Here is a 12,681-nt window from a genome sequence, read left to right as displayed (position 1 = left end):
CGTCGTCCGTCAACAATTGCCTCCTCCTCTGAAACCGCAAGTCCAATTGCTTTGAAATTTTATATGCAGTTCACTTGGGGTGACCTCACTTAAGTTTGTTCAAATTGTGGTGAAATTTGCATATTTGTATTTTTGGAGCATTTTTTGGTGTTTTGGTAAAAAAATCTCCTTCTCTGAAAGTCCTCGTCCGATTGCTTTGAAATTTGATATGCAGTTTACTTAGGGTGACCGCAGTCAGATTTGTTCAAATCGTGGTGAAAATTACATATTTGTATTTTTAAGGCAATTTTTGTCATTTTTGGTAAAAAAATCTTTAAAAATCTCCTTCAAAACTACCAGTCGAATAGCTTTTGGTATATATGTCCCCAGGGATAATTTATTTCAGATTTGTTCAAATAGTGCAGAAATATGCAAATTTGCATTTTTAAGGCAATTTTTGCCATTTTTTGGTCAAAAAATGTATTTCTCAAAATGTACTGGTCTGATAGTTTTGAAATTTGGTATACAGATTTCTATAGATAAACTAAGTCATATATATATTAAATTTCTGATGAAATCTGTAATTTTGTATTTTGGGGGCAATTTTTGCCATTTTTTTACCAAATGTGTATTTCCATAACTACTCATCTGATAGCTTTAAAATTTAGTATACGGGTTTCTACAGATGAACTAAATGATATTTATTGAAATTATAATGAAATCTGCAATTTTGTATTTTTGGGGCAATTTTTGCCATTTTTGGTCAAAAAATGTGTATTTCCAAAACTACTCATCTGATAGCTTTGAAATTTGGTATACAGGTTTCTACAGATGAACTAAATGATATTTATTGAAATTATGCTGAAATCTGCAATTTTGTATTTTTGGGGTAATTTTTGCCATTTTTGGTCAAAAAATGTGTATTTCCACAACTACTCATCTGATAGCTTTGCAATTTAGTATACAGGTTCCTACAGATAACCTTAATGATATTTACTGAAATTACGATGAAATCTGCAATTTTGTAGTTTTGGGGCAATTTTTACCATTTTTTGTCAAACAATGTGTTTCTCAAAAAGTACTGGTCTGATAGCTTTGAAATTTGGTATACAGGTTTCTACAGCTGAGCTAAGTAATATATATTGAATTTCTGATGAAATCTGTAATTCTTTATTTTTGGGGCAATTTTTGCCATTTTTGGTCAAAAAATGTGTATTTCTTATACTACTCATCTGATAGCTTTGAAATTCGGTATACCGGTTTCTATAGATGAACTTAGTGATATTTGTTGAAATTATGTTGAAATCTGCAATTTTGAATTTTTGGGTCAATTTTTTCCATTTTTGGTCAAAAATTATGTATTTCCAAAACTGCTCATCTGATAGCTTTGCAATTTGGTATACATGTTTCTACAGATAACCTTAATGATATTTACTGAAATTACGATGAAATCTGCAATTTTGTAATTTTGTGGGCAATTTTTACCATTTTTGGTCAAACAATGTGTTTCTCAAAAAGTACTGGTCTGATAGCTTGAAATTTGGTATACAGGTTTCTACAGCTCAGCTAAGTAATATATATTGAGTTTCTGATGAAATCTGTAATTCTGTATTTTTGGGGCAATTTTTGCCATTTTTGGTCAAAAAATGTGTAATTCCAAAACTACTCATCTGATAGCTTTGAAATTTGGTATACAGGTTTCTATAGATGAACTAAGTGATATTTGTTGAAATTATGATGAAATCTGCAATTTTGAATTTTGGGTCATTTTTTTCCATTTTTAGTTAAAAAACATGTTTCTTAAAAAAGGACTGGTCTAACAGCTTGGAAATTTGGTATACAGGTTTCTATAGATGAACTTAATTTAATCTTTTGAAATTATGATGAAATCTGCAAATTTTATTTTGGGGGGCAATTGTTGCCATTTTTGGTCAGAAAATTTATTCTCCAAAAAACTACTCATCAGATAGCTTTGGTTGACATGTTCTTAGGGATGATCCGATGTGATATATCTTAAAGTATGATGAAATCTTCAATTGTGTATTTTTGCAGCTATTTTAGCCACTTTTTTCTGGCCACTGCATTGAGCTATCATAGATTTCCACCTTCTTCATCAACATGTGTAAAAAATCGTTATTCTCTACATAAACACAGCGGAGCTATATCCGCCGCTAGGTCGCTTATTAATCACTGCCCGGGCATTGAAAGCATCATCATGAAAATGTTTCATTTGTTCACTGATATCTTGGACATTGTGAACTTCTCGGTTTCGTAACCGTTAAATTTCACGAGTCTCTTTGTAACAGTCAGATGTTGCTACTGTATACACCACATATTTACATGTACACGTGACGAGCGTAAAGTTGGCTTCCTCCTCATCCCTAGTCGTAGGGGTCACGCGAAAATGAGGATGAGGATGACGCTATAGCGTGCAGCTTCAACGGCGTCAGATCCAATTATTCCTGAATGCATCTGATGGAATGATTACAGTAAACGCGACTGTAAAAATTTGCTCCAAGTTTCATATCACTTTAAATGATAAACAAAACACAGTGGAGTTTGTATAGTAATCCCCCCTTTATATCAGTTTCTAACGATGTAGTTTGTACAACGCAACATTCTTTAACCCTTAAAGTTCGAGTCCTGTATGTTTAATATGTCGACTTTTCAGGCCTTAAGTCATACCATAGACCCTCGAGTTTTTTTCTCGTGGGTCTATGGTCATACAGATATACAAGTAAGTTGTTTTACATGTCCTCTAAATAACTAGGGCTTTCATATCGCCTCTCATGGTGGCTAGTTTTACACATTTCGGACCATGGATGCCTTTTTTGCACCAATGTTCAGTTTATAGTTTGCAAGACAAGGAGACTGGCCGCGAGCAATACCATTGCTGAGCGCATGCGCAGATTATCAACATGCTGCCCTGCGTTTTGAGATGTAGGAGACGTTCCCCGCGGTTGATCGATTCTCAGGAATCCTATTGAATCACGGTATGTTACAATATTTCATCATAAAAATTGTTACCCAAGCAGCTGCACGTTACGCTATAGCTACGTTCCGACGTTCTGATACTTAGCTTTAAGGCTATGTATCAGAATATTGGAACATGTCTTTAAACTCACAGCACATAAACTACCCAGTCCACATAACCCTGTGCGTTTAACGCCGGGAACACACAGCACGGTACGCAGGGCTGGCTCTCAGTATTCTCAGATTGCTGTTCTGTAAAGCCTGGTCGGGAGAGTAGCGGTAACATTTGATAATTTTTTGCAGTATTTATAAATAAATCAGTTTCTTATATACTCCTAATAAACTGTTTCAAAATACCCAAATTCAGACAATTCTGTCAACACTGAGTGCAATCCAGGTTATATTGAGAGACAAGACAGAGTACAAGGGCAAAACTGTGAAAATGTTTACTGGTCAGTAAAGTTTTACAAAATTTTACATTGTAAGGTTCATAAAATATATACTTACTATACCATTTACATGTCGCAAAAATGGAAGGAACTATTTCAGCAACTTTAACCCCTGTAAATGTTCATTGATGGCGTTGCTCGGGGTGGAGGGAGAGATATAGATCAAACGTTTTTGTATTATTGGGACGTTTTATTTTTATTTTTATTTTTACGATAAACTTCTTCGACGCAACAAATCTAGGTATCAAATGACTTAAATTGCAACCCATACAGTAAAAGCTCACGAAACGTAGGTTGAATCACAATATCTTGTTGTGATGTACATACGCGGCGAAGATCCCTAAAACTCACATACGTGCCTTCGCTGTGTACCTAAGGGAATGTCCGGGTAATCACTGGGGAGGTAGCCCGGAACAATTGGGAGCTTACTTATAGAAAACCTTGCGGGGGGGGGGGTCTTTTTTACTTTTTACCATCCTGAAATTTTGAGTTAGTGATGAAAATAGCGCCCCTAATGGTGTTTTTGCAGAAATCTACGCTCATTGCGATAAGTATGTAGACCTTATAATTCCCTATATTACCACAGAATGCTACACAATCTTTCACAACAGTCTGCATTTTGATTCTACAAGACATTTCCCCTTACAAAACTACTTAAAACTAACATTCAAACTTGCGCTACCTTTGTAGCAAGCCAGATGGCATAACAATAACTCGTGGCAAACAAATTTTGTGTCCTGAGCACTAAAATCAGAACACTTATGCAATTGCAAATATATTCTACTTCTCATAAAAGATGTTTTCACAAATGACAATCCCCTCCCATTGCGACCTGGTGTCAGGGATTAGACCTATTGTCGTCAAATTTTACTTGCAATGGCATTTGAAAAAAAAAATTCTGAACATGGACGTCTCAATATAGTTACTGTGTGACTACACATGCCAAGGAGAAGAGCATTTCTACTATCGCGGTCGTTTCAACCAATATTGTGATATCACTGTTTAGGGCATTCCCATTGTCAGCAATTAGCGTTACGTTTCAGCCATCTTGTCAAATGCTGTATGATAGAGTCTTTCTATGGTGAGATTCCTCCGAACAGTTGGCATAAACCTCGGTCATACTCAGTGGAAGTTTCGATGTCACGTCCTTTCAACGTTAAAATTGCCTATTAAGGAACAGCAAATCTATTTTCCAAAAACAATTTTATTATGTTCTGTTTTGGCTACAGAAGCGGAATTAAGGAACATGTAAGTCTTGTAGATTGACCCCTCGACACTAGAGAGGTCAAACAGGTGTGTCATTTAATTCATAATTCAGTTGATCGGCCAACAATTTGTATTAATTTCATTTCCAAGGTGTTTTGGAGTTAGTTTGATAGCTATGAAAGGTTTCTCTTTTATGTCATTATTGTCCCTTTGTTTGTATGAATTTGCCACAATATATCATAACCAATTTGCTATATCTGTACAAATACAATACTGCAACAAAAAGTGTAACAAAGAAGCAGTAAAATGAAACACATGTAATTTCAATGAACAACACTTTATTTTGACCTCTGTATATCCTTCTACAATAAACTGAAGAAAGGGAGATAACTGTCTAGTTCATAACTGAGTTGTCTAGCATAAATCACAATATACAAAAAACGTTATGTATGTAACATGGTGTCCATTCACAGTGCAGAACATCAATAATAGTACTCATTTTGTAGAAAACATCTCTCAGAACACTTACTGGAACATTTAAGAGCAAACTGCAAAAGTTTCATATTTTTTTGAAAAATTTCAAATAGTAAAATTCGGTGACATATCAAGACACCGTGACGTACGTAACACTGACATGGAACATGATGTCAGCAAATCATTTTCATAGAACTATGAACTCTACAACAAGCTGCATCTAATGCATGGCATTGGAATGTTTCAAGAGGAACATTAAGTCACTGTTCAAAAACTAGAGATATTTGAGAAATAACAACTTTTAGACATTTGTTACGTACACACATAGGACACCAAAGTCCTTTAAAACTCGTAATTTTGTCTACAACTGGGGTCAAACACATACTTTTTTAAACAAATGTTCAAATTATATTTTATCTACATTAAATTCATCAAAATTACAGGATTACATGCCCTGTTTGTGTGTTTGTGTGGTGGCTCTCAGCTCAAGATTGGGTTCATCTGTACCCCGGACAGACCAAATTATCATACAAAACACAAGCACAACAATTTTGCTGTGAAGTGGATTTAAACGTCCCCTGCAAGCAGAATCAAACAAACACAACTTTACAATATATACAAATAAATTAAACAAAGACCCCCTGCAAACGGCAGGAACAAACATGTTAATACTCTCAAGAAATACTCACTTCAAATATGGAGACAATCACAACAAGAAGTTTCATATCACATTGTCAAATGAATGTTCCATCAATATCATCAAACACCATCAATTTACCCTACTTCAGTTGTTTTTTAGTTTCTTATATTGACATTGGAGTTCATTCAAAGTTTGTCCTTGAATCTGAAATTTTAATCCCTGACCAATGAGGGGATCGGTCCCCCAAAAATTCTGTCCCTGCTGATATTATCAGTGTCCTCTCGATTTGGCCAACAAACTCCCTTGCTCCCATCTTGTGAAGAAATGTGAATACAAAGAGCCCATCTTGAATGGCTGTTGGCTTTCCAATATAGTAAGTTTTGCTGTAGTATACAGCATAAAACTGGAACAGCTGTATGACCTGAAAATGAAATGAAGTATTAAATGTTAAAACTGCCAAAATAAGAGTGATCATCTTGCCATTTGTATATGAATTTTGCTCATCAAAAGGTCTCTCAAGCAAGTATTTTACTTGCAAGCTTTACCAAGAAAATAGTTACTGGATAGATACATCACAGCCAATTTTGATCAGTACGCAATATTCAACCTCAGCAAAGTGACATGCATCCCAAGTAATTATCTGAGAATTTCAAAGATTCTACCGAAAGCATCTTACTTGGTCTGTCTGTGTAACACTCCAAGCTTAATTCATTTTGCAAGATATTAACCAGATTTGATTTAACAAGGTTTACTTCAATGGTCTCCTGGTTGGTTTATGTAACGTAGGAGCAAATACTGGTAGAAGGATCTGCCTTCAAAGCACAAAACAACAGGCGCCATGGCAGCCAACCTTTGCAAAACATCATTTGACACAAACCTGTTCCAGTTTCTCCATAGGGAGAGTGGGTTCACCACTGTTGACATTATGTTCATTCTGGTTAGTGGTGCCTACAAGGGAGTTTAGGAAGCATGTGGTAATTGAAAAATTGAGAAGTCAACTGTAGCAATTAACTCCATGGAAATCATGAACCTTCTATCTCCCACAAATCTGTACATAAATTATGGTTTGAATTACACTGTTACAAACAAAATGGTGCTACTTAGTCATGAAAATTTCTTACAAATGCAAATATTTTTGCTATAAGCAGGTAAGTTACTAATTTGGCAGACACTGTGAAAATATGTTTTCATTAGACTTTAATATTCAGTTTTCAAACAGCAATTTTGGATCTGGTCAAGAACTACTTGTTCAGTGCATTTTTTGGTTCTAGCTCAAGTAGGTATAAATACAAAACAGCTGATTTTGTTTTTAAATAAAGGATACAAGTCTGTTCAGGTGATGAGAACAGAACCCTCCCAGTGGTCACATCATCTCCTGACTTGGAATTACCACACTCTACACTGGTATCATCCTGAGAATTTATCTCTGGTGTGGATGCTTCACTTGGTTCTACTGGTACTGGTGTGGATGCTTCACTTGGTTCCACTGGTACTGGTGTGGATGCTTCACTTGGTTCCACTGGTACTGGTGTGGATGCTTCACTTGGTTCCACTGGTACTGGTGTGGATGCTTCACTTGGTTCCACTGGTACTGGTATAGAAGTAGCTAATACTTAGGTTAAGAGAAAATAGTTACCACAAATGATAATTGAAAAGTTCACAGTTGAAATTATCACAAACTTTACCATTGAGGTAACTTTCAAAGGATACGTCTGTCACCTTGAAACGAGGCCAAAGCTGTACCGGTGGTCACATTACACACATCACTCGTTGTACCATTCTCAGATTCAGTATTGGCCTCTGTTGGGCAGGCTGGGCTGGGTGGCAGCTGTGTGGAAGTAGCTGATATTCAGGTTAAGGACATAAAATGGTTGCAATAAAAATAAATCAATAGCCAATAATAAAACATTCTTGGTAAATGTGCAAAGTTTTTAAGGGGACTTCATATTTATCAAGTGTAGTTGATTTTGATCAAGGCAGTATTTTCTGGATTTTCTGGAATTCCAAGATGAATGGCAATTACAAAGGCAGATTTTGTATCATGGGACATTGTACCGGTAAACATTTTCACAGGAAAACGGGTACATCATAGAAAACATGCAGGTAAGTTTGTATTCTGAATATGACAAGATCACACAATAATCATATACCAATACTTGATAAATAAAATATCAGTATTAAAAGGATACAGCCACTATCTTTTGTTACGCCCGAACCCTCACCAGTAGGCCCACAATCACTGGACCCAGACCTTCTGTTCAGGTTTCTGCGAATGGTGCAAGTTCTTGGCGCATCACCCTGCAGGGTTTCAAACTTGACACAGTCCAGGGACCAGCATATTCTTGGAAAAGACATTCATTTTCCGCTGACTCACTGACACATTGTGACAAAAGCAACTTCTCTCCCTGGTGGCAACAACATATGGCTGTATTCCCTTGAAACAATGCAGACTTCTTGTTCCTGGAATGGCTTTGACATCAGTGCGTTCCTTTCTTGACCTATCAATGACATCCGCTCCGACAAAGAAGAATTTACGCCTTTTATGATCATGGCTATTTTCTTCCTTGGGAAGAGACAAGTGATCTTTACCATATTCATACAGGTCTTCTGCATTTGCTATAATTACTTGTCTGGACTTGACAGCAGTCACAGCTCGCTTCTTTAAAACACCTATCTCTCCGTCACACGGGCCTTTTCCATGACGGCTTCCAAAGAAATGCTTCTCAACAGTACAACCAAAATCAGTGCTACCATGTGAAGCATCACAAAAGGGTACTTTACTCTTGTACTGAGTAGGTGAACCATCTGAGAAGTGGACCTGGTGTTCAATTTCAATCCCTTTTGAGCGTAGATATTCAACAGCTAAGACCAGAAAGTGCTGCACAGCATGGTAGTCATGTTTTGTGTCACTGCTAACAAACATGCATGATTCACGCACTGTTTTGTCACATTCGGATTCTTGGCAGCGATAGTACGCAACGATTGGATGGATGGTGGCTTGCTGATATGACCAATGAGCACTTTGGGCTTCATCCTGAAAGTGACAATTATAGTTCTCCCCAAAGTCTGAGCATAGGACTAACCACTTCTCAGGAACAACTGTGCAGATGTTTGCAAACTCCTTTGCTTGCCATTTAGCGTTGAACAGGTGTTTCGTGAACGGTTCCATTTCTGCCAGAAGCTCATTAACAATTTCACTGATGGTTCCATTTTTCACACGCAAAACCATGTGGCGGCTTTCCTGCTGGTCCTCCGTATTACTTGATGGTTTAGTATACCTCTCAGCTGTCCACTTCTTCCACTTTATCTGCTTTTCAGAGTGGTCTTCGAGCAGAGGCTTGAAATGCTCAAGGAGCAGATGTGTACCACATACTTCACATTCACGATGTACGCATGAGATCTTGGCAAAGGTATTGTCATTTGGGCAGGTTGTCATTGCTGAGGCACTGTACTTGTTTGGAACAGTTATCTGGAAACCTAACTGGGCACAACGAACTGACAGGGCATCAAGTTTAAACTGTACATTCACACAGTACTCACACTGACACTGCAGGAACTTGGCATGACTTTGTGTCTTTACATGAGATGGCTTCAATTTTGAAAATTTGGCCAAAGACAACTTCAAGTTTGGGTACTCCTTGATAAAGTCCTGATATGCATTCTGGATGCTGCATTCCATTACCCGTTGTGGTACACCATTTGAGACACTGCGTGGGTTAGGCATTTCCCTGGAAATATCTCCTCTCTCATAGAAAGAAACTACCTTTGTGATGACATTTGCTGCCAAAGCATCAGAGCGCTTCTTCCGGTATTCAACACTATGTTGAGAGTCAGTTTATTCAAGAAGCGCCAACTTAAACCAAGATGTTTTCTGGCTTCCCTCTTTTTCATCTTGTTCTTCACTTTGATTGCCTCGAAAAGAACTCTTCTGGCTTTCAGGTAATTAGCTGATCTTCTTTCTCTGATGTTCTTTAACAATAACTTGGTTGAAGACTTTTCTAGAAAGTCTAACCTTTTCTTCTTCTCTGGAGACAAAATCAACATCTTTGAAAGTGCTGCACGCTTTCTGGGAGAGCTTTTTTTAATTATTGAAGAAATTACAGTGGCAAATTTGCATGGTGATTTAGGCAGTGCTCTTCGAGAGCGAGAGATGGCCATTCTTCTTGCAGCTGGCGTCCGGAAATCAGAAGCTGGTCTTGAGGATTCAGGGTTATCGGAGGCTTTCTCAGGACTGACTGTATGTGTGGAGACTGGCAGAAGACTATCACTGTGTGTAGAGGATTGCACAGGACTACCATGGTGTGTAGAGGGCTGTACAGGACTATTACTGTGTGCTGAGGATATTTCAGGGCTATCACTGTGTGCATCCTCAGGACTATCACTGTGTATAATACTGCTAGACGATTGTTCAGGACTATCACTGTGTGCAGGGGATATTTCAGGACTACCATGGTGTATCGAGAGCTGTACAGGACTTTCACTGTGAGAAGCGGCCATGCAGAACCATTGGTGTGTATAGAAGGCCATACATGAGTATCAGCATGTGTAGAAGATATTCCAGGACTATCAGTGTGTGTAGAGGCTGGTTTACTATTCCTATTCGGCGTATTTTTAGTGCGTTGTTTCTGCAACATTCTCTTTTCTGCATTTCTTGCTCTTCGTTTTTCATTATGTCTTCGTTTGGCTTGCTGGCTCATTGCTTCACGCTGCTTTCGTTTTTGAATCCTCCACTTCTCTCTTTGTTTATTCACTTCACCTCTAGTTTTAGCTTTCTTCTGTGATGAGGACACTGATATCGCTGAATCCTTTTGCCGATCTCTGAAACGCTGCATGCGAATCCGGCACTTTTCCCTATCACGGGCAATCTTCTCTTCACTGCGTAGCAGTCTGTACTCCTTCAGACGAGCTGATTCAAATGCCCTGTGTGCTTTGTAGAGCTCAGGATTAGATTTTAACCTTACTCTGTATTCTCTTTGCCTTTCAGCTGGTGTCTTTGCTACTCTTTTTGGTTTAATTTCAAGTGTTGGGGCTGAGCAGGGTCGCCGCCGCAAGCTCCAAAATTCCATTCTGAAAACAAATAATTATCAGTCTATTTCAGTATTATTGTGAGAAAAGTGTAACTGACGCTGCAGTTACATAAAAAAATCTACTATCCTATGAGTATGTGAATGAGTGAATCTATGTCAATCTATGTCTATCTATCAATGTAATTTTATCCTTCAGGTTGGTGTTGTCTCTGTGCATACATGATCTAAACAATAAATAAATGAGTGATATGAAAGGATATTCAAAACATGAAAACCCAGCAGTGTACGTAAATATGATTTGGTGAATTTGTCATTTTCTACTACACTCTCCTTTCCTCCATCAAGATGGGGATGGTAGCATGGTCACGTGTTTACAAATTGTAGAGTCCAACTTCAAAGTCACGACCTTCTACAGAACTACTAATATTTACAAGACGAACTCCCCATCTCAATCAGATTGGTACTTATCCGACTAAACAATTATTTCAGCACAAAAGCTCCAGAGTCAATCACCAAAATGGATCTCCTTATCGCCGAGTTTCCGAGAAACTTTATCGCCACGTACGTCATAGTGGACGCCATTTTGTTTTACACTTGCATGTGTCCAAATTACGAACGGGTACGTAACTACGTATTTTTTCTAAAACGAACACAAAACAATAAACAGTCAGTCGAAAGAGAGGGCAAGATTCGAGCTTTAAAATACTGCAACGTAATCAAATTCAATAAAATCTATAGGTCGTTTTCAAGAAATTCGCAACGTTCGTCATGACAGACTAGATCGAGGTCACGTTTGTTTACAAAGTTCAGAGTCCACATACGAGCGTGCACAGCTGTCGATATTACCAAATCGAACTCCCACACAATACAAAATGCCCAGTTTCTGACAGAGTTCACATCAAAAATAGTAAAAACATACCCTGTATTAGTTAGTTTTGTAGGTACGAGAGCCATTTTCAAGAAATCTAAACGTTCGTCATGGTTGAAGCCATTTTTTTTGACAAATGTTGATGTCCAAATTACGAACGTACGGAATTGCATAAAATTCGAACCTGCATAGAAGCCCAAATCTCAAAATAAGTTATGACAAAGACGAGATTAAAAATTAAAAATACTTCACGACAAATCAATTTATGCGTGTATTACTGACATTTTAATATAAAATCACGACGTACGTCACAACGGAAGCAGAGTTTTTTTACGAATGTTGGAGTCCCAATTACGAGCGTACATGAAACATTTGTATTTTTGGAAGCAATTGCCAAACTAAAACAAATGATGGGTCTGATCAAAGTCCTACGATTCAAACCTGAAAAAAATGCAGAGTGAGTAAATTTGGTTGGCAAGTGGCATCATTTTCTTGAAATTCGCAACGCTCGTCATGACAGACACTACTGCCGGGTCGCCTTTGTTTACAATTCTGGAGTCCAAATTACGAGCGTATGACATACCGAAATTTTCAAAAATAAGGGAAGGCAGAAGAAAATAAGATATGATGAAAGAGCAAACATTCGAGCAAGAAAATCCTCCCCATTATTGATCAAGCTTACGGAACTACTGACTGTGTCCTAGAAATTTGCATCGTTCGTTACGGAGACTACATGTCTGTGAACCTGTGATTTACTGCCCGGCCATACCACCTTGTAAATCATTCAAAAAATGCGGGCCACTGACTCAAAAACATGAAAGAAATAATTTCACTTACTGTACTTGAACATTTCATCTTACCTTTGAGTGTGGTACGATGTTGGAAAACATCCAACAAACGCATAAATCCTCCACTCGAATGGGCAGCAAATTTCAGTGTGACGTACGCTACACGCGAATGAACTTCAGGACACCGTAGACAGCGCGAATATTCCCGCCAATCAAGTACAGTGTAGTAATGCCGTGACGTCAGAATGTTGCGTCTTTGGTTGGTGTTTCTAAAATT

The 12,681-nt window shown here is 37.8% G+C and overlaps 1 protein-coding gene across 1 annotated transcript; it reads right to left on the bottom strand.

The window, feature by feature from the left end:
- Positions 1-5,526: 5,526 nt before the first annotated feature.
- LOC139128980 (uncharacterized) lies at positions 5,527-8,100 on the bottom strand. The gene is made up of 6 exons (XM_070694659.1): positions 7,911-8,100; positions 7,432-7,563; positions 7,046-7,327; positions 6,599-6,669; positions 5,946-6,142; positions 5,527-5,659 (listed from the first exon to the last, which is right to left on the bottom strand). Exons 1-6 carry the CDS (start codon positions 8,074-8,076, stop codon positions 5,527-5,529), a joined length of 981 nt encoding a protein of 326 aa, XP_070550760.1. The 5' UTR covers positions 8,077-8,100.
- Between the last annotated feature and the right edge of the window lie 4,581 nt (positions 8,101-12,681).

The sequence above is a fragment of the Ptychodera flava genome, unplaced genomic scaffold (genome assembly GCF_041260155.1).
Source record: "Ptychodera flava strain L36383 unplaced genomic scaffold, AS_Pfla_20210202 Scaffold_82__1_contigs__length_521545_pilon, whole genome shotgun sequence".
Classification (NCBI taxonomy): Eukaryota; Metazoa; Hemichordata; class Enteropneusta; family Ptychoderidae; genus Ptychodera; species Ptychodera flava.
The sequence above is the reverse complement of the archived record's forward strand: the minus strand, read 5'-3'. Positions and strand labels throughout refer to the sequence as shown.

Coding starts and splice junctions, on each gene's coding strand:
- LOC139128980 (XM_070694659.1), bottom strand. CDS start 8,076: ATGTCTTTTCCAAGAATATGCTGGTCCCTGGACTGTGTCAAGTTTGAA. Junction 6,143..6,598: donor CTATGGAGAAACTGGAACAG/GTTTGTGTCAAA, acceptor TTTCATTTTCAG/GTCATACAGCTGTTCCAGTT. Junction 5,660..5,945: donor GGGGACCGATCCCCTCATTG/GTCAGGGATTAA, acceptor TTCTGCTTGCAG/GGGACGTTTAAATCCACTTC.